This window comes from Cololabis saira, chromosome 23 (genome assembly GCF_033807715.1).
Source record: "Cololabis saira isolate AMF1-May2022 chromosome 23, fColSai1.1, whole genome shotgun sequence".
Taxonomy (NCBI): domain Eukaryota; kingdom Metazoa; phylum Chordata; class Actinopteri; order Beloniformes; family Belonidae; genus Cololabis; species Cololabis saira.
The window spans coordinates 19,647,927-19,670,469 of NC_084609.1; the positions used below are offsets into that span (position 1 = coordinate 19,647,927).

The window sequence follows — 22,543 nt, forward strand, 5'->3', positions numbered from 1 at the left end:
CAGATCTAAAGCAAATCTGCGAGGACATTTCTCCAATACATGCAGCCTGTAGTTACATAGTCCTTTTTCAAATTACTTAAATTCCTTTGAGGACTTGGGATAATGGGTTATTATGAATGAAAGGAGACATAGTTCTTTGAAAATTAGTTGTAAGGTCTTGGTCACTGCTTCAGATAATTTTAATGAGTAGCAGACCAAGAAATGGACGTCACATTAGTTGAAAAGAAAGGTAACTGCATTGCAGACGAATAGTAGGACACAAACTAAGTTTTTTACCTTTAACTTTTCATTCTACACTTCCAGCTTCAATATCAGTACAGTATTCAAGTATTCAAGCACCAATGAAAGTAAAGTTTTTGTGTTTAAACTGTATTAAATTAATTTTAAAGCGCTGGTTATAACCATTTCAAACTGTATTAAATCAATTTTAAAGCGCTGGTTATAACCATTTCACGTGAATGTGATGAAGATGCTGCAGATATTGTCGGAGCAATGACAGATTCCACCACGTTTGATTGACGTCTTCCTCGACCAATGGCAGAGGGCGGTGATCCCGTAAGGGGGCGGGGCTATCTACAGCACAGCGTGCCATTTCCGCATGTCTATAAAAATAAGTTTTTAGAAGTTACAAGAGGAAGTTAGAAGATAACAAAAGCTGACATGTACTGAACTGCGGTCCCGCTTTCTGTTTCCCATGTGCCCATCATTTGCATAAAGACCTTTCGGTCACATGATGCAAAGCCGAACGGATACAACATGAACGGTGCTGCGTTTTCTTAAGGAAAAACACTATTTTCTGAAGAAGAAGGATTTGTGCTATAAAACAAAGAAAAAGTGGAAACAAAAATGCTGAGACTGAAGCAAAAGTTCGACCTGCATAGAGATGTGGTGACTGACCTCCGCAGGAAAGAGGCTTCAATCTGCAGGGTGACAGGTGAGGCGTTCAGGCCATTATAGTTTGGATTTTTAGTTTTCAATAAGAAAAGCATCAAGTTCAGGTAAATTCAATGTTGACGTTATTTTTTTTTTTTAGTTTCGTAATCATGAAAAAAAAAGGAAAATTCCGCGAGCGACGCCTGAGGTTTTCAGCTTTGGTTTCTGTGATTTTTACAATTTTGCATCCGAAACAGCAGATGGCGCCATTTCACCACTTAAGCCTGAATTATGGTCTGCGTTAAATCGACGCAGTAGTAGGGTACACATACAACATAATATTTATGATACTCTCTTCATAGAGATATTAGAACTTTTTCCATAAATGGTACAGCTTGACTTATAGGGCTTCTCTTTTTCTCCATCCATATATTTCGTCCAATCAGTCCAATCACATCCTGACCCTCTCTCTCCACCAGCAGCAGGCAGGCTGACCATGCCATTGACCATGCCACAGAACAAGAAGTGAAGAATAGCATTAGAATTAATGGTGGTACTGATATGCTATACAAATCTGTGGCAACATCCAATGCAACATCCAATATTGTCTTACCTTATAATGCGCTATTTGTAAAACGAAAACACCCGAAGTATGACTTACTAGATGCACCAGGCATATGTCTACAAAAGGACACTGTCACTTGAACTAGTTTGACCATAAGGGGGTGTATTTGTAAAAAAAACACAAAGTATGGCTTACTAGAGTATCTGGCATATGTCTATAAAAGGTTCCTCAGTCACTTGAACTAGTTTTACCACACAGGGGCGTATGATCATATATGGGGTCACCATTATTCATGCTAACTATTTCACTGATTTCACTAATTCTGCACAAACAACACTTATCTCATCAGTTAGCACCATCATTCAAACACATACTGTGTGAGTGTCATCAACTTAGCATGGTTAGTTTCAGCTTTATGAACTTTTGTGTGGAAGAAGGTAGGAGCAAAAATGTGAAATTTCCCCTTCTTGAAAATCAATGAAGTTCCCGCTCCTCCAGGGCACTGCTGATTGGTCAGATGCCATGATGACACTGTCTGTGACAAAGAATGATCTGTGCTGATTGGCAGGATGAACTCACATGACTTCAAGACCTCACTGAGAAGTGTGGGGAAAGTAGTTTTTCATGTCCACGGAAATTACCGTATATGGTTACTCGCCCTATAAAGGGTTAAGCGTTCCCTGATCAACCAAGATTGCCGACAAGCGAGGATTAAATGTTTTATAGACGTGCTTAAAAGTGGGTAGAATTGGAAATAACTTTGATAAAAGACGGCCCAACGCTTTCCATTATCACATAGTGATTTTTCCCTCTGTAACATTATAATAAAAAAGTGTTTTTGACAGTTTTATTGTTTACACTTAACTGAGTCCACTCTCAGTGGTCCTTGACAAAAAGCTGTCACACAAAGTACTCAGCATCCCATTATTCCTCATTATACTACAGTTCACATGTGTGAATTCTTATAAATATATGCAAATCCACCTACACAACTGGGCGCTTGTGAGCTTGTAATGACTTATTATACCAGAGGAATAGACAATATGCAGATTTAGCACATGTTTTATGTGTTTACAAAGAGCTGAGGCAGTGATATTAGAATATGTTGATGTCACAGATTCGTTTGGAGGTTATATGTATTCATAACACTGATGCTGTGCTTGCAGAATACTCCGAAGCAGTGGACGCTCTTATCCTGAACATTGAGAGCGATGGAGGCATCATTTACTCCTGGAAGGTAAGCCCATCGTGAGATACTGAATGTTGCTCAGGCTATTGTGGATGTGATTATCATAATGCAAGTTAATACTGAGTGATATGGCACATCGCTCACAATAATTTAAAAATACTTTATGCTGTGCTACCTCAATTCCCATGTTTGGATGCTGTGTAAAATATAATGAAAACAAAATGCAGTGGTTTGCAAATCCTATAAAAACATGTTTTATTCACCACAAATCATAGAAAACATATAAAAAAAACCTTGAAGTGAGACATTTTAGTTTTTTTGCAATAAATATTTGCTCATTTTGAATGTTACTGCAAAAAACTTGAAACTACACTATGAAACTATAGCGAGTGACACATTCACATCCCAGGATGCTGTTTTCCGATATATCCACAATTCACCTTCAAATGGGCACTATTAAATGAAAAATTCAACATTCCCTTAATTGTGCCATAAATCAGTTTGACACATTTGGTATTATTGGAATCCTCGCTAGAATTTAAAAGTAAAATGGGTGTGTTGAAGCGCGCTCCTCTGCACTACATACATTTTTAATGATCAACCCTCTGAAGACTGAGTGGCTGCAGGAGGTTAAGGAGAGCGAGGCGTCTGCAAAGTCTGAGGATAATCTTCTTTTTTGTGCAAGTTGTGCTTTTTTGTCACAGTTTTATGCAAACCGTGTTTTTTTTTTCTTTTTTCCTTTTTTAATCTTCTGAATACGGATTGTGGTTAAATACTCATTTGAAGTGAGGCAAGCCTTTTTGGGACAATTAGGTAATGATGAGGTCAAGCATGACTGTCTGCAAAAAAAAATTGATGTGCAAAGAAGTACAACTAAATCTAGTCAGATTAGGATTATCCACCTCAGCGGTTTGATTGATGCAATGACACACGACTCACCGATTTAAAAGACTTTACTCTTCTCTGTTTCAACAGGGAGCAACTGGCACCACCAGGATTGGGAAATATGACTCCAAAACCAAACTAAATAAGGTACTCTGTCTCTGTGTGTGTTTGTCATATCTCCTTCCACTCGGTGCTGCAGAGCGTTTTATATCCTTCTGCATCTTAACTCACTCATTGTCCGTGTTTTTACCCCAACAGCTCCTGTACACGTTTGACAAGCAGGTGTTTGTCAGCAGCTGCTCCCTTAACAAGGAAGAGACGCTGTTAGGTGAGCGTCTCATCAATCAGCAACAGTTGTTGTTCACAATATTAGGTCCTTGAGCTCAAATTTAAATGGCTGTGTCTGGAGAGGAACTGAGCTGTATAACTTAATGGCCTTGCAGCACTGCGCTCTATTATTATAAGGGCAGGGACAGGGTTTGAATAGTGGGCATAGTGGTGCCAAATCAAAGTTAAAGAACACTGTTCTGTTAAAATATACATTCATGCATACGACTCACAACCTTTGCATTTACCCTTTCAGCTGTCAGCTTGGCACAAAATACCAGCGTGGAAGAGCATCTCAAACCAAGTATTCCCCAGGATCTCCTTATTTTAACTATCACAGTCTCTTTAAGTAGTTTAAACACAATGTTTTCAGCCAATTTCAGTTACAAGCTAACAAGCCAACCCTTCTCCATCCCGCCTGTCTCCACAGTATCCAAGTGTCTCACTCTGCTGATTGAGATCCACCCCATAAACAACACTAAAGTCCTCAAGGCGGTTGACTGCAGAGTCAAAGTGCAGGTAGGGTTTATTCGTGAGCGTGTGTTGTTTTTGCCATTTTTATTCAGTTTACTGCTGCTGCAAGCTGACAATGCAGTTATTCAGGATCTCAATGTAATTTATTGCCTTGTTGAGAGTCTGCTTGCCTCAAATTGCCAATCTTTTATTTTGTTTTTTATGTCCCTATGATTTTTTAATCTTGTACTTTCAGTCAGGTCTTTTTTGTATTTGATAAATCAATAGATAAATGTTAACACTAATAAGACTCATCAAAGCATGAAACTGGGCAAGTCGGGCAGAAAAGATGCTCTCATTATTTATTCATAAAAATTCCAGTTATTATAAGTATAATTGGCCAAAAATCAGTTATGATTCAATTCAATCTAATTCGGTAGCACTGCTTCAGAAGAAAAGGTAACATTACTGCACATTACAGAGAAATAAGAGAAGTTACATTTAGTTTCTGTTAAACACGGTCCAGTTCTATCTAGTTAGATGGAAATTAATTCAAATTTAGTCAATTTAAATGCAACTCAGTCCAGTCCAATTCCAGTCTAGTTTCTTTTAATCAGTCCAATTTAATTAAGTTAAATCTCCCATACATTTAAAAGTCCAGTAATTATATAAAGTGATTCAAGTTAAGTTTGACAATTAATTCCCACTCATCCTTAAATGCAGCCCAGTTCAATCTTATTTTAATGTGATTAATTCAAGTTAATAAAAAATATAGTCGGTTAAGTTAAATTCATTTTAATAACTTAAACTAATTAAAATCTAATTCAACCCATTTCAGTTGAACTAACTTGCATTCAGTTCAGTTAAATACAATTCAATTCATTACAATTGTGTTCACTTTAATTCTATCAGTTTTTTTTAATCCAATGAATTGAACCCAGTAAAAGAGAATAATATAATACCATAATCCACTTCAGATGTGATATCAATGCTTGAAACTGTGGAAAGCTGTGTTCCAGGTCGTGTCTCTGCAGAGGTGCAGCCATAAGCAATGTTTTCTGTCGATGTTGAAGTTTGGGGTGTGAGCCCCCCCGTAGTCAAATTGTTCTGACAGAGAAGCCATTTCTGCTTTGTTTTCAAGTGCTCAGTGAGGTCAACAAATCCTGAGAAATAAAAGGCTTTCAGCCTGCTTGGACTGCAAGCGTATAATTGCAGCGTCTGCCTTTATTTTCTTTTGCAAAATGTTAGAAGGAATCAATTTTTTGTGCCTTTTTTGTAGTTCCTCCATCAAGAAACTGACCGGAAATCAGTGCTGGAGAGCCATCTGCTGCTGTTCACTGAAGATGGATGTAAGTCTTTCCCTTTTCTGTTTTCCAAGACCTCTGCAGTTTCTGTTTGCCCATCGAGCGTGAAACAAATAATGACGCAGAAAATGGAAGAAAGGAATAAAAAAACATGCTGGAATGGGTTTACATGTTTATTATTCTGGGCGTTTCAGATGTGGATTTATACCATGTCATGCTGATCAAACATGAGGGTTACAGAGTGGTAAGTTACAAACTGCACACTTTAGCCATCTCTCTCTGTCATAGTTGTGTGTTTTAATGGGTTTTACACCATTATAAAGTTATATTAGCTACATCAGAGAAGTAAAGTGGGATTACATGGATGGCACACAGCATTTTAGCAATTAGCCTTTAAACAATCGGATGTTATTTGCATAACTGCAGTGCAAAGAATAAATAGTTTCACCCTTATTTACTGTATCCCGAGTTTCTGTACCCACCTTGGGAGCTTGGCATTAAGAATTCAGCACGTCTGCAAAACTGAATACAAATGTGTTTATTTGAACCAGGTGATGGCAAATCCCGAGCGTTTGTCTCGAACAGCAGAAAGGATTGTGGAGGATTTCTGTTGGGTCCAGTGGGATGGATGCACACAAAGACTCTACTATCTCACGCTCAAGGTGAAGCACGGGAAACGCACAGATCTGAGCGGCGCAGTGATTTATGTCGTAGTGGCGCGGCTGCGAGTACAAACTCTACTTCCAGAAAAGTTTGGACGTTTTCTAAAGAAAGCAGCAAAGATATTAACAAATTGTAGTTGCAATTGATTTATGTTTTTGTAATATTTAACTAAAACCTCCCAACTTCTCTGGAAACGAGGTTTGTAACTCATAAAATATCTTTCACAGGACAAGTTTCTGCTGCGATGCGTTCAGTTCTACCCAACTACTAACTGTGAAACCGTGGTACGTCATCCTTACGTCTTATAGTCAAATTATTAACCTTTTATTTTTTAAATTTTGTTGTTGTTATAAATGTGTGTGGTTGTCAAAATACTGTGTCATAATACAGTATTTTCTCGCTTCATGTCGCTGTCCAACAGCTGGAGCTCCTGCTAGAGTTGCCTGCTAATCCTTTCAGCGCGGTTAGGTAAGGCATCTACTGTTAGTAAAGTTAAAAATATTAAAACTGCACACCAAAATGTTGGACACACCTTCTCATTCAAACAAACTTTTGGTCTGTACTGTATATATGTGTGTTTATATGTATATATATTTTTTATGTTTGCATCGGCACAATCTTTAATCAACGTTACAATAAATTTATGTAAAACTCCCAAATCAGAAAAAAATAATATGGAAATTTCAACCACTTTCTAATAAACTAATAAATCTGTGCTGATGACAGATGATGAGGCCAATCAAGCTATTTTGAATGTTACAGAGTATGTTACAGTCCCAGATAGCAAAAGATGTTAAATCAATGTTGAATTATGGTCAAAACGGTTGATGTTTGGTTAAGGTCCACGATTGATGGTGGATCAACCATCAATCAATCATCCAATTCTAATGGCAACGTGTAATCAATGTTGAATATTCTGTTAGTCGCGGACATGGCTTCAACATGGATGGTTTCTGCCTAACCATATTTTGCTATCAGGGTACAGTCGCAGCACACACAATGACAGTAGAAACGCTCAGGTTTAAGCAACTAAAGACCTTTCCCTCCTAAACACAACAGATGCTCCAAAGACTAGACTCCACAGATTGTAACTGCGTGAAGATGACCACTCTGAGACAAAAACTCACTGAGCAGCATAAGAAAAATAAACCCAATTTCACAACTCTGGTTTGATCTTACCGTAGGAGTTTCGCCATCATAAATCATATTCCAGGGCAAATCTCCACTAGATCCATGTAATCCTAGGTGTCTGTGACGAATCAAAATCATTTTTGATCTCTCAGACCGTTTCTGTTACAGCTAGAATCTTGCACACAAAAGGCCGGCGAGTTGCCACCTCATGAAACATGCAGTATTTTCATCATTCTGAGTGGATGAAGCCTGAGGGGACAGGGATTCATGACCTGCCTGTTGATTGCATTAGCTTTACCTTTATTTTGATACCAGATTTATTTGAGAGCACCTTGTAGTTGCAGAGATTTACTCACTTTTGATCCAGGATTAAAAAAGTATAATGCTGTGGGGTTTTTTTTCAGTGCAGCTTAGACCACTTCACAATGTTTCAGTTCGTTTTTACAAAACTTAAAGGCTTTTTAGCTTTGAGGATTCCAAGTGATGGTGAAGAGTCAGTGAGATTTAAAAAATACAAAAAACGCTTCTCCAAGTAAAGGGTTCCTGCAGGGCACGGAAGAGAGAGAGCGTTGATAGTCAAGCTAACGGTTCATTGACCCTGCAAGGGTGACCCACGATGACTGGATCGAGTTTCCAGAGATGTTTTGGTTTTATACTTATTTAATATTTGTTATTTTGATGTGAGCGCTTTTATTTTATTGTTTTGTAAAGAGAATTTCAGATTATTTATAGAGAAAAAATGCTTTCGAAAAACATCTCCTACCCAAGCTTCGAGGAGCGCAACAGAACCGGGTTGATGACACATTTGTTTGTTTAAAAAGTCAGATGAGACATAGTCAGAGTTTCCGAACGCCCAGTCATGTACCTTCACTGTCTTCTTCCTCAGCCCTAACTTTGTGATGTGCACAGGACTTTTTTTCTTTGGTGTTGTTCTTCTGTTGAAAAATTCATGGATGACCCTGGAAAACATGACATCTTGAAGTCAGCGTATGTTGTGCTAGAATCTCAGCGTAAGGCAAGGCACGTTTATTTGTGCAGCACAATTCAAAAACAAGGTGATTCAACATGCTTAACAGAGACATTAAAACATCGCATAATAGAAATAAAAAGCATGATTTAAAGTTTAAACAACAAGAAAGAAAGAAAGAAAGAAAGAAAGAAAGAAAGAAAGAAAGAAAGAAAGAAAGAAAGAAAGAAAGAAAGAAAGAAAGAAAGAAAGAAAGAAAGAAAGAAAGAAAGAAAGAAAGAAAAAGGAACAGATAAATAGATAAATCAGTAGTTGAAATCTGACCAACTTTAGAAATTAAGATAACAATTAAGATTTGGAGCTTTATTCAGATGCAGCTGACAATATGCATCTTCAACCTGGACTTAAATAAACTGAGTGTTTGAGCTGATCTGAGGCTTCCTGGGAGCTTCCAGACATGTGGAGCATAAAAGCTGAATGCAGCTTCTCCATGTCTGGTTCTGACTCTGGGGAATGATTTATATAATAAAAAACCCTTTTTGTGCTGTTTGCAAATAAATTGTAGTCAAAGTAAATTAAAGACAGATAGATGATTTTATTAATGCCTGAAGGGAACTTTGGTCGCCATAGCAGCAGCCAGATCTGTTCCCCAAGTATATACGCAGCATAAAAACAGAAATTAAAGATGGAACACATACTGTATTGATGATGACGTGATATTGTTTTTGTTTGTCTTGTTGGTTTTGTCTGAGCTTCATCTCATTTTGGTTTCTCGTTTGGCTCATATGTTTTAAATTCTGAAGCTGCAAATTTTACATAGCAAAAAAGAAACTAAAATTGTTATTTGTGTTTCTCAAACAGGTTTGTAAATCTGGGTTTTGACCATTATCACCATGAGAAACCGGAGCAGGAGCTTGTGAGGATGTGCGTGTTCACAAACCAAATAGGTAACACACTGACACACATCTTACCTGTTCAAGCACATTATCACTTTAAATAAACCGATATAGGATATACATGACTAATTCTTTGTGTTTCTGTTTGGCTTTTCTGTGTGAAAACAAGAAAGTAAGTCCCTCTCATAGTTTGTGTCATGATCGTTGCTATGTGTCGATGGAAAAAGTGATTTTATTACTCTCAAAATCAAAGAGAATAAGAGCCTATGGTTAATTTGACCACTTAAGAGGAGAAAATCACCGCCGTCTCATTGTAATTCTCAGCTATTAGTCAGGGGTCAAAGATTAAAGGAAGAGTTTGATTTGAAAAGTACTTTATCTCCACTGAACGTAAGAGCTTTTACTTTTCAAAAGGATCTTTAAAAAAGTAGCAGTAGGATTTTTTTTAAATATATGTAATTAAAGTCAGACGTTTTGCACGTAAATGGAAGCCAGGATTAAAATTTTATAAAAGTCTGATGATTATCAATATGTTACCAAACCAGCTTTCTGAAGAGACCAGAAAGTATCTGTGATGCTCAAGAGACTGGAAGAGTTTACAGAACTATCTAACAACCTCTCAAGTGTCTACTCCACCAGTCTGCAGGAAATTCAAAGCCATTAATACGCAGTAATGGTCGCCTAACAAAAACCACCCAGGGTGTGACGTGAATGATCTATTATAAGGTTACAAAGAAAGACATCATGACTTAGAAGGACTGAAAGTCCTGTCTCACATTCTTTAATTTTCATGGGTCCTTCATCCGGAGAAACAACAACGGTGCGTGGCAGGACTCCAAAGTAACACCGCTGGGAATTAATTTGAGATCAGATGAGGACAAAACAGAACATTTTGGTTTAAATGAGAAATGTCATGTTTGGAGAAAGAGCTGCCTTTCAGCTGAAGAACATAATGCCTGTCTTGTTGCATCTGGTCCAGGACGTCAGTGGACTCCGAATAACGCGAGGGAATACTCAAAGAAAGCATCAGTCTGTGTACTGAATACGGAAAGAAAAAAGTTAAACATGTTGCACAACAGCGACCTTGAACTTGCAAGTTCTGCTCACAATTGTAGTTTACAAGAGGATAAAGTTTAAGCTTTAAGAGTGAATGTTCTCAGACGGACTGATCAATATTTACTAGAGATGTTGAGTTGCAGTAACAGCTGGACTGTAGTGACTCTTAAGTTCAACTATACCCTCACAAAGATGCACAATATGTAATAAAGTACATTTTTTTCATTTAATTAAACTCTTTATATGTAATTGTAAGAAAATCCAATGATGTTTTAGTTCATAAATTAAAGAAAGACACATTTCTTATTCATTTCAATGTTGATTGAGGCTTTAATTGAAATTTTACTAAAAGGCGGGTTAAGGGACTGAATGGTATTTCTATCCCAGAATACATTTTGTCACATTCAGTAAAAATATCTGAACCATCTGCTGGCCGTCCATCTGGCAAATACACTGCAAAAAAAGAACAAAAATCTTAATACACGTCTGCAAATACACACCCCGTAAACTGGAAAAAATATTACTGAGCAGTGCCCCTGCCCCAAATTTTAATGATGTTTAGTTTCAAACATCAACAGACGTGCTCAAAAAAAACCCTTACCCTGCCTTTAATGATTACACATCCTCAAAACAATGTTTTTAATGTTAATTCATAACAAACGACCCATTATTGCATGTCACATCCGATTTGCCACTGATTAACATGATTTATTATCTACCTTGCAATCCCTTAATTGCCTTGTCTTGTGGTTTACTTTCAGGAAGCATGTGTGTGTGCTACAGCCAGCCTCTGAAAGATAAACATGAACTGATCTACACACTTGTTCTAGTTAACAAAGGTGTGTATGTGTGTGTTATCTCTTTATTGCACTCTGTATTTACTGCAGGTTCTTTTCCTGTGTTTATCAAGAGCGCAGGGCAACAGATTTATTTCCCCCCTCTTTTCCTGCAGACTGCAGTAAGAAGTTCAGAGTATCTCTGGGTGGCAACGAGCGGCCGCAGACGTCCTCGCACTTCCATCCGCTCTTCATCCCCATAGGTCATTGCATGCACCCCCACACTTAGAAAGGGGGTTTTCTACTTTAGCCGGCAAAACAATAACAGAAACAAAAACACAAAAGTACATTTATTATTTAATACATGTTTGCTGCACCTACATCACACCAACATGCACCCAGATGCTGATGCGGTGTTACTTTTATGTGTAGGTTACTACGTTGTGGTGTATCTGCACGGTCATTTCCTCCACTGCATCAACACCAGACAGCAGGAGATGCTCTGCTACTCCCTCTTCCTCTCTGGTAACACACATTTCTTAGCAGAATTCATGCTTGCTTTCTTTGATATAATGTGATGTAACAAGTGTAAGAGGCGAAGGTATTCCTCATAATAATCCAGTTTTGAGTGTGTTTTTGTACCTTTTCTCTGTCTGCCTGGTCTGATAACATCAAGGTAGTGACGCGAGCTTGGACCTGCAGTGTCGGTGGGCTAATGTCGTGGTGCTGCACGCTGAGGAACAGCCTTGTGGATGTCTCTTGGACCTCACCAGTGGGACGACCCACACAGCTGAGCTCAACCCTGCCCACCTGCTGCAGATCCTGCGATCAGACGCACGTTCTAGGTGAGCTTGAGGTCCTACAAAGCATCTTAGATGTTTGTAGGACTGTGCTCGTCCCCAGAATCTTCTGGAGCCACATCTCATAGTTTGGGGTTCATATAGGATGATGGAGAAGAAGGATTCTGTTGCAGCCTCTCTTGATCTATCTATCTATCTATCTATCTATCTATCTATCTATCTATCTATCTATCTATCTATCTATCTATCTATCTATCTATCTATCTATCTATCTATCTATCTATCTATCTATCTATCTATCTATCTATCTATCTATCTATCTATCTATCTATCTATCTATCTATCTATCTATCTATCTATCTATCTATCTATCTATCTATCTATCTATCTATCTATCTATCTTCACATATATAAGCTGGTTATTTGTTGAAAAGTTATTTTTGTTTTCATACACCTGCAGAGACTTTCTGAAATAGATACAGCTTGAACTTGAACCCCTGCCAGCAGACACCTTGGACTGAGCCATCGAGCTCAATAAAGATACTCCAGGGGCTCCCTCTATATTGGTCTCTCGGACAATTTTTCCTTTCTGTATACTCGTTTATCTTAAAACCTAAATCCATTTTTTATAACAGTACATAGATCAAAATATACTATCTTGGCTGCTGGCTGCATGCCTGCGACTCCGGCTTTGTATGTGCTTATGCTTTCTTAAGGTAAATTTATCATTTTTCCCTCCTCCCTTCCCGTCCAAGACGCCCCGGCAGGAAGACTGACCTTCAGCGCCTGGCTGCCCTCCACTGCCTGCTGGTTTACATGGGAAATGACCCAAAGCTGCAGCTGAAGGTGCAGATGCAGACAGAATAGTGTGCAGAAAAACATATTGACCTTTTAAAGCCATGTCTGTATTCATTAAACTACAGTCTTGCATCCCTGCAATGCTTAAAAAAAAAAAACTTATCTTAGTAGAACATACAATTAAGAGAAATGTATTCATTGATTATTTTTGGGTTACAAAGTCACATGATTAATATGCTCTCCTTTAAGTACAGGGAATGCAGAGAAGGTCCCAGGACGAAGAAGCAAAAAATGCAAATAAATAATTAAAAACAGGGAAATTTGTCTCAGACTGCAGCTGCATAATTCCCATTGTACTCAGGTAGTTACCCGAGACTGACCTGAACCCAAAGTTACAGTAATTTATGGTTAGGAATAATGAGGGCACTTAAATGCAGTAGGTGTCAATCGTGGGATGGAGGCAAGCAGCTGGTTGGAAGAACCGGAGAAAAAAGACATGATGCCATCATAAAGCAGGAGAGCAGAGAAAATAAGAGGACAGAGATAAAAAACAGAAACCCAGGCTGAAATGAAGAGCGAGATTTATTTGTAGAGCGTATAAAAATAAAAATAAAAATGTTCCAGTAGCTCTGATAGATTGTAATAAATTGCTTCTTTAAAGGCTGAATGACTCAGTGGGTTCATTAGTGTTTCTAAGAGAGAAACAGGACACTACAGAGAGCTTTTGTCGTCTTTAAAGGGCCCAGTGTCCCAAAGCAATGGCTTTAATAAAGGTGATTGCTTCTTAACAATTTTCTTTTGTTCAACATCGAGAAAATGCTCTGCAAATTCAGCTCTCCCAGTCCTACTTCCAACCAGCTCATGCTCATCCTTATTGCCATTCTTTCTGTTTCGGAAATCCGGTTGACTTGACAGAGATATTTGTTCAAAGCGCAGAGTTTTGATGGACTGAGATTGCGAGGTTTGCAGGGAGAAGGTTGTTCTTGAAGGGTATTGTTGTGGTTTTATATTTCCTTAAAATCAATACACTCTGTAGCGAGATCATCCATGAAATTCTTATCAGGATTCTTATCAGAATTGCAGAGTATACCTAATCAGAAAAAATACGATATTTGTTACTCTTGAGGACCTTCTTTAAAAATAAGAAGTTTCTTGTTGGGAATTTCAGATTATTCGCTGTCCTTGTTTCTATGGTTGAAAGATAAAAATAATTAGCATAGCCAAGCTAGGAAAGCCTCAATTAAGTTAGACTGACTCTATAGAGAGGTTTTCAAAGATTAAACTACTTAGTTAGGCTCTGGCAACAATATTTAATGTTTAATATAGGTAGCTTTTGGTACCCAAATGTGTAAAAAATTATCTTCTTATCATCATAAAGCTACTAGACAACAGCTCGACTCTCGAAGTTACTTTACTTAGCCAGTTAATAGAAAACATCTGAAAACCGAAATGAACAATCCAAACGAGCACAAGAAAACTGACACCAGAACTGACCAAAACAGCAAAGCACAGAAATAAAAAAACTTTATGTCACACTTAATAACTTAATGGTATATTTCCCACTTCTTAATATTTTCATTATTTCATTATTTAGCATTTTTTAAACTTTTTTTTACTTCTCTTTCGGTTGTTCTTCGTTATGTTCAGGCACTAAAACACCTTTGCTACGTTTAGTCTCAGAACCATTTGGGGAGTTGATAAGTTTACGCACCCAAACCTACTTGGGTTGACTTTGAAGAAGATCATAGTTTAGGCATGAGAAAAAACATGTTATTACTACTTTTTCACTCAACCTCTGTTTCATTTTGCTCTTCACTGAATCATGAGTTTGCTGTTTAAACTCAGCCACACATCCATCAGCTCAGATTTTCATTTTCTTTGGGCCGCAGCTGGTCTAAACTACTTATGCCCATGTCAAACAATATCATATTGACATTTAAACACATGTCATAAACCTGTTTTGGCCACGGTCATGACATTTGGACCCTGTCTGACCCACCTAAAACGTAATGGTACCACCAAATGTGTCTGCTATTTTGAACTGCCTGCAGCCTCTGCTATCTTTCATTGCTAATTATGTAAATGTAGGCAAGTTGATCATAGATCCATAAAAGACTGTTAGAACCAGTTAAAATCAGCATCAACAGTTCAGTCGACAAAAGAAACAGCAATCGGCGCTTGTTTTGTTTCTAGTTTTTTCAGCTGTTTTTCTGGGTCGCATCAAGCTAATCACCCAGAAGTAGGAACATTATTCTCTCATGAAAGAGCTCAATATGTCACATAAGGGTCTTTCAGTTGAAAAGATATCCTCAGATTTGTGGACTGACCTAAAACAGATCTGTCTCTGCAGCACTGGACAGATTATTGATCTCCCTTGTGTTTATGTTCAGTTAAGGTGGCAGTAGGTGAGTGAACGGTAGCTCCTCCTAAATCACCCTGCAAGAACGAAAAAAAACATCCATAATTAGGATGCTAATGTGTAGAGATTATTAACTAAAAATAGAGTAAACGCTGCATGTGTAGTTTAATTCTGTGCTTCTTCCAGAGTGAAACCTGCTTTGCATGTGTTTCTGTTTCCAGGTCATTGAATGGCTGTGTGACGACGGGAACGCCACTGAATCCTTTGATCACATCCAGGAGTTCATTTTAGGTCAGTGGCAGCAAAAGCGGGAGGATTCGAACCTCCTGAGTATCTCTTGCCTTTTTGTGTCTCTTTCAGCCGGTGGTCATTTCCATCTTGTCTACACAAAGCTGAATTCTTTCATCAACTCTGCTTGGCTCTCACATTTCTTGTAGCAGATTTGTGCCAGGTGTCCCACACGGATCTGTGGAGTTAGGGGGAAAAAAATAATATAAAAAACGTGTGGTTTTGGAGACTTGCAGCTTTGTACAAAACAAAATAAATGATGTTAAAACCCAGGCAACACCCAGAACATTTGCGTGTTCAAAGAACAAACTCGTGATACTGATTTAATTAAAAGAAAACATCAGCCGGAGAATCATGCTGCATAAATTAGCATTTTATTGGTGATGAAATGTCTTCTCATTACTTCTCATATGAACACAGATGTCAACGCGCAGTATATGAGGACAAATTAGTGACCTAATAAGTGATTCATTAATAGACTGTGCTAATTGAAATACAATCTGGTTCAGGGGTATTTGGACAATGACAGAGTTTATGTGGCTTTGAATTTATAGAAATCCGATCAGAAGTTGGCAGCACTGAAGCAGTCTGAACATATACCAAGACAGATCCAGATAGTCAGGACCACTTGAAGGTGGTCTGGGGAAGTTTTGATCGCGGCCTATTTATAGTCTGAACACAAAAGTGTCATGGGACAGATTCAGGGACCGGCAGATAAACTAAAGCCGTTGCTGTGGGGATGATCTTTGCTGGCGAATGATCGCAATAAAGCTCTTTGTCATTCAATTTCATCTTCATGATTGTGCCGGTAACCATTGTTGTATAAGGTTTTAAAAAAAAGTTAGTGTGGTCCATCTTGTTGTTTCCAGCATCTTCTTGCTCTCCTCTCGTAATGTCGGTGTTTATCTTTAAATAGAGCAGATGGTCAGATCTGATCCCAAAAGATGCATCTTGGTGCACATTTTAATGCCCGGTGTGAACACCTGCGCCACCCGCAGGCCACTGGTGAGGCTTTTTCATGCAAGATCTTAACAGAACCTTTTTATTGCTATTTTCTGCAGAATCTAATCAGATTTTTGTAAAGAAATTGAGGTAATATGATTAAAAGCACTGCATTTCCTAAAAGGTAAGCAGCATAATTTTGTGAAACCTCTCAATTAAAGCTGAAAGTTCACAACGAGTGATAGCCGAGGGACATTGAGTGAAGTGTCTCATTTGATCAAAGTGATGCATAAACATAATTTAAAGGTTCCATCTTATGTTTACTTGTTTCCTGTTTGTCTCTATCACTTTACAGCCTCTTTGTACAGGATAGGATATGACAAGTCTCTCGGGTTGGATAAAGTGCTGCCTTACTCTTCTGTGTTTGAGAAGAAGGTACCACACGGACATCCTTGTGCATGCATCATCACGTGCAGAGGTTTAGGGGCAAACATGCATGCAGAAAAATGACAGAAAAGGGAAATGTTTACGTCTTTCATGTTCTAGGAGGTCCCAGCGAGCTTGTCGGAGGTCCCTGGTGTGTTTTGTCTCCCTGAGCTGCACATTGAGCCCGTCTTCACAGGGAAGGTTAGGACACATTTTTTTTAAAAGTGATTTTATTACACTATTTGTTATTTCTGTACAACATGTAAAACCTTTTCTACATTATAATGCAAAAGAAAAGTTCTGCTGCTTTATTTCCAGATTTATATGGGATTTGGTTTTTGAGTTGGAAGTTTGTGTGTGTTTAAGAAATTGTTATTATTTGCAGTCCACTGCAGATTTCAATGTGTTTTTGGTGAAATTCAATTTCTGCAAAGTTGCGTTCACCAAAAAGTACTTTTCCCTTAAATGTTATTGGGTTTTTTTCTGCTTTGTTCTTGTATTTCTTTACATTTTATCCAATGTTTTAAACCACTGGGCCTTTTATTTATACCGTGGGCGCTTGAGTGTAGCAGGGTGGCGAATCCCCACAGTGTTGTCACTGCTTTCTCCGTCGCCGTGCAGGCCAGGGGTCTCCTGGGCTTCTGGTCAGAGCTGCAGTGGAACACGGAGAGGACGAAGTATCTGGACGCCATCCCCAACCCCAGATACAGAAGCTCGCACATCCAGGGCGACTGGGAGAAACTGGTGCGTTCGTGTGGCTGAGCTAAAGCCCCTCGCATGTAGCAATTAACATAAATCACCTCTGAATCATCACTTCTGTTTTAGGAACGCATGTTAATGCATTGGAATAGAAAAATGTGTCTTTTTTTACACATGTCCTTGCCATGCATACCTGCAGGCTTTGTCTAGCGATGGAAGTGTATTTCAGCCCTCCCATGACGGTGTTTGTGTTTCAGAGGTCCGAGAGGAGGCCCTCCAGCCACATGAATCACATTGAGGAGAACACAAAGAAGTAGGTCTTCCCCACACGGGAACTTGCTTAGAAAAATGTGCTCCGGTCTGAAACAGGAGGGAGGAAATAAACGACCCCTCCCTGGCAGCGTATTACATACTCCTCATCATAAAACACGGTACTCCGTAATGAGATGCCACAAGGTCAAAATAGTAAACCTCAAAAGGTTTGCAGCAGCAGTTTGTTGAGAAAAGGTCAGAAAGATAGTCCTGTTCTTTGTTCAGTGCGCCAGTTTTAAAAACCGTAATCTGATCGGTCTGTTTAAAAATTGGGAGAAATTGTTTTGTGTTGTGGGAATTCTCATAAATATGAAACTGAGACTGGCTGCCAAACTGCTGCACAACTTCTGTTAACCTGATAACTTAAAATGGGAAGATAAAACTGATTTAAAGTGAAATGAAAGAAACGGCAAAGCACTGCAGCGATATTGGAAGTGATAAACATCCTCAGAATCAGAGCTGAGAGGTGGAAGCTCAGCTGAATACCGGCACCAAACTGAGCAGGCGAGAGACATCAGAGGACATGAGTGTCTCTTGCTCTTCAGATGTCTCCTATTGACCTATGCTTATTGATGGAGTAATTGGAGCAAGCCGTGCAGAGGAGTCTAAGCGAGAATGAAATGCTGTTAGAAGCCGCCTGCCTGCATTAGCTCCCAAGAGATTTGCAAATTACAACAAGAAAAGCTTTTAGATAACACAGCAACATTTAGCAGCTCACATCAACACAACAGAAAACAGTGCAGTCTGGGAAAAATAAATACATTAAGAAATCCTCAGTGTTGTTTAGGAAATGCTGCTTCATGAATGCTGGAGTTTTTTCATGTTAAAGTATCTGTTTTCATTTAATTTGAGGAATCATTGATCGTTTTTGGGTAGTTCTTGCAGTCTCATGTCTGTGCTATTGGCAAAGACGAGTAAATTTGGCTCAGTGGGACTTTTTGTGTGGTACTGAAGCAAGAGTCGCTCACAATGAAGACAGCAGTAAAGTCGTGGTTGAAACGGGAGCTGTTGTACTGCTTTCTGGGGTATTTTGATCAAAGTACGTCACTGACATCTCTTTAAAAAGGCAGAATGGCTCCTTTAAATTTGCTCATGAGCAGATTTGTAACCATATCCCATGAAAGGTTCAGAGAAGGTCACACACCTGCATGAACCTTTGGGACGAGCCTGCTTAGAATTAAATAATACTTTGTAAGAGAGCAACAGATTTCCGGATCATGATTAACTTCCCATCCTCCAGGTCATCCTGCAGATGATTTATGTGTTTGTTCCGTATAATGGAGCGTAATGTTGTACTGCCTCTTAAGAAACAAAACAACACTAACTTATTTGAATGCTGGCTTGAAGGATGTTTTCAGACAAAGCTTTTTATCTTTTTATCTAATCTTTTTCTAGAGTTCTTTCGGTGGTGAACACCTGGTGTCTCGGTAAGACGCACACACACACACACACGCACACACACACACACACGCACACACACACGTACATGGATCCAGTGAAGCAGCACACAAACACCCAGACAAGATATGCAGGTTGTGGATTTTACAAACAAAACCTTTGTTCATATTGCAACACCGAACCCTGAGCGAGTGTGTTTGCGTATTCCTTTGGGGTTTCTTTCCTCCGGCCCACCAGAGAATTCACCGAACAAAATCGCCATGCTAATTTATCTTTGAGAGAAAAGTTGTGAAATAGGGAAGAAAAATAGAGAGGAGAATGCTAGAGTTACATAACTGGAGGGAGTTTGGTACTTTCCTCTCCATTTTCTTTATTTTTCTATTCCTTTGCTGGCTTTTCTTTCTCTCGTGACTCCAGTGCAGCTGTTTCAAGTCAGCCTGAACACAAAATCCTCCCTCACTTCGGCTCAGCCGCAGATATGATCTCAGACGTCCACAATCCTCCTTCCATCCACATGTAAACACAGAGGCGCAGACACATCTTTGCATATTTCTCTGTATTACCAGCAGGTCAGTGAAGTGACTGAATCTATGTCCATCCTTTTATAATTTAAAAAATTGTTGCTGTTATGTCTGGCAGAGTTAAGCGTGAGATTATAAGTGACGGTGGCTTTGTTCTGGATAAAAGCCAGAATGAAAAAAAACTCCCGAATACACAAAAACAACTTAATCATTTTGATGTTTATTTTTGTGTGTTTGAAAGGTTAGGGGCCTAAACCTGTGAAAATTAAGGATATACGTGGGATTCACCCACTTTAAGAATCATGACTCCATAAAGTAGCAGGATTCCTTAGTTTTTAGAACATTTTATCTTCAGAGGATCAGACCTGGAGATTTCTAAAAGATTGAACCTGGGATTTCTGTCATGAAAAAAGATTCCTAAAAGCCAAGAAAGTGAATGGCCGGTAGGCAGCAACACATGAGATTCTGCAGGAGGAGTTAGCTACTGTTGCCTGTGATATCCATCCATCTATCCTCGGCTGCTCATCTGGGACTGGATCAAGGAGAAGATCAAGATCTCTCACTCATCAGCAACCTCCTCCAGCTCCAGCAGGGAGAGACCAAGGTGTTCCTAATCTGAGATTGAATCTCTCTGGAGAGTCCTGGGTCTGTCCCAAGGGCCCTGTGAGGTGTGAAATCTCCAAAACACTTGTCCTGGAAAGGCATTCAGGAAGTATCCCGTAAGGATCGGATGAGTGATAGGGATCCTTCTCTGAAAACTGGTTGAGGCGGCTTGTATTTGCAGCGCTATTCTTTCAGTCGCCATGGACAGTGACCATGTGCCATGAGCTCCGAGAGATCCGCCTTTCTTCACCATGACAGACTGGTCCTACCCCAGTCTTCTGCCAATCACCACTCATAAACAAGACTAAGAAACTTTAAAGTCCTCTACTTGAGGTTTAACTCAATCCCAATCCATGGTCAAAACTTTGATGGGCTTGTTCTCTCAGCTGAAAACCTTCCCAGTGACCACTGGAGGTCTCCAGCCAACACGACCACATCAGCTTCAAAAGGCAAAGAGCAAAAAAAACAAACTCAAAGCCTCATAGATACAAAAGCTTAACCTCAGTCTGTTGGTCTTTTTGGATCCAAACTAGATGGTTTGCTTTACTGATTCATTTGTTAATTTTATGAATTGATTCAAAACGCAGCATGATGTTAGGAGACTGCCAGCAGCACAAGGTCAAGGAGACTCCATTTAAATCAATATCTAATATAGAAAAGCAGCCAATCCTGACAATTAAGTTAGTGGAGCTCACAGATATTTGGCATTTTTCCCAGATAACTTGTTTGGATTATGAATCGATATTTTTTTTCTATTATTAAAAATGAAATTATTGATGATTTATTCAACACAGCAGTTTGTTTATCAAAGTTTCTTCTTTTCTGTTTTGCGCTTTAGCCAAAGGCAGATCATCTGTTTCCGTTTCTTCCTGCGTTCTGTCACCTGCATGGCCTCTCCCATCACATCCACAAATATCTCTTTTGGCTTTCCTCCTCTCTGCTCCTCTCGCAGATTCCATCGTCAGCATCCTTCTGCTAACGCACCCACCTCCTCTCCTCCGCACATCCACTCTCATATTTCCTAATCCCGCACATCCTCATCAAACCCAACTCCGAACTGTCCTTCACTTTGACGACTCCAACTCCGCCGTAGCTGGTCCCGGTAAAGATTTATGGGCAAGCGTTTGTGAAGCCGGCGAGCACGGCAGCAGCCGCGTAGCCCGTCACAGTGTCACAGGCGCTAAACTTGCTTCCTGCCTGGAAATATATAAGTTGATTAACTGTAGCGGAGCAGCTGACAGGCACAAACTGCAAAGTTAGTCTTTCCCTCGTAGAGCTATTTATATCTATTGCATGTTACGCTCTAACATCAAAAAGACAGCTTCTTATATGCATGATCAAAGATGGTGTGTACTTGTTTATGCAAATGTGTACTAACTCATCCAAGGCGCTTAAACTACAGCGTGGGTCAATTGCGTTGGCCTGACATAAAACTGCAGATGAACTTGGCTGCACAGACGGGTTGCCGCCTCATAACCCCTGAGGTTTAGGGTGTATCTTTAAGGAGAAAATACACCAAGAGAATAAATTAAATGAATAAAACCTTTTTTTTTTAAACTGGAGTGTAAAACAAGTTTGTTTTCCTTTTATACAGTTTTACCGGTGGCCTTTTTTAATGGCGTAATTGCTCTGACACACCTGAGGGTATCTTTTGTGTTCAGTGTAGCACACCTGCATCCTCCGAGGTTTCTTCAAACAGCTCTCTTTATGAGCGTGCTCTCTTGTTTCGCAGATAAGAAGCTGGTGCCGCTTTTTCAAGAGGAAGACCATGAACAAAGGATGCTCATCGGCCTGGTGAGAGAACCGCCAATGCAGACACAAAATGTAGCGCAAGGTCTTTCACAGGCTTTTTTTTCCGTTATCAGAATAAAACTTCAGTGTCTGTAGTGGTACAAAACTCAAAAACATGACCTCCAAATTTGAGGACATCGTTTTTTTCCCGTTTAAAAGACACAGTATAAAGCAGCAGGTGCACAGGGAAGTTTTCTTTGGACATTTTGTGGAAGGACATGATTTCTTTGGGCCTGACCTCAAACACGACGGGAGGTTAATCAAGCACTTTGAACATATGATACCGCAGCATAATAAAGTTTCATATAAAGTGACCATTTACAGATGAAAATGCTGCAAATGATCACCGCACAGCTGAATAGATGAGTGTAATGAAAAAAAAACATATTACAAATATGTAGATATGAAAAGAGCTCTGACGGCAACGGAAGCGTTACCAGGGATACCAATGAGGGATAGAATGCAACATGTGTGCAATAATATCTGAATCACACTTTCAAATGAATATAATTACAAGAAAA

The 22,543-nt window shown here is 39.2% G+C and overlaps 1 protein-coding gene across 1 annotated transcript in view; it reads left to right on the plus strand.

The window, feature by feature from the left end:
• Positions 1-620: 620 nt before the first annotated feature.
• The window catches only part of gsap (gamma-secretase activating protein), a 54,314-nt gene continuing 32,391 nt past the window's right edge, over positions 621-22,543 (plus strand). The window contains exons 1-24 of the mRNA XM_061714737.1: positions 621-934; positions 2,605-2,675; positions 3,603-3,659; positions 3,771-3,840; positions 4,096-4,143; positions 4,270-4,358; positions 5,572-5,641; positions 5,791-5,840; positions 6,148-6,258; positions 6,487-6,543; positions 6,681-6,727; positions 9,219-9,304; positions 11,071-11,148; positions 11,262-11,348; positions 11,518-11,610; positions 11,762-11,930; positions 12,641-12,731; positions 15,264-15,333; positions 16,628-16,707; positions 16,819-16,899; positions 17,320-17,442; positions 17,655-17,710; positions 19,105-19,136; positions 21,964-22,025. Of these exons, the coding sequence (XP_061570721.1) occupies positions 847-934; positions 2,605-2,675; positions 3,603-3,659; positions 3,771-3,840; positions 4,096-4,143; positions 4,270-4,358; positions 5,572-5,641; positions 5,791-5,840; positions 6,148-6,258; positions 6,487-6,543; positions 6,681-6,727; positions 9,219-9,304; positions 11,071-11,148; positions 11,262-11,348; positions 11,518-11,610; positions 11,762-11,930; positions 12,641-12,731; positions 15,264-15,333; positions 16,628-16,707; positions 16,819-16,899; positions 17,320-17,442; positions 17,655-17,710; positions 19,105-19,136; positions 21,964-22,025 (1,866 nt within the window). The 5' untranslated portion in view covers positions 621-846. The remainder of the gene's footprint in view (positions 935-2,604; positions 2,676-3,602; positions 3,660-3,770; positions 3,841-4,095; positions 4,144-4,269; positions 4,359-5,571; positions 5,642-5,790; positions 5,841-6,147; positions 6,259-6,486; positions 6,544-6,680; positions 6,728-9,218; positions 9,305-11,070; positions 11,149-11,261; positions 11,349-11,517; positions 11,611-11,761; positions 11,931-12,640; positions 12,732-15,263; positions 15,334-16,627; positions 16,708-16,818; positions 16,900-17,319; positions 17,443-17,654; positions 17,711-19,104; positions 19,137-21,963; positions 22,026-22,543) is intronic.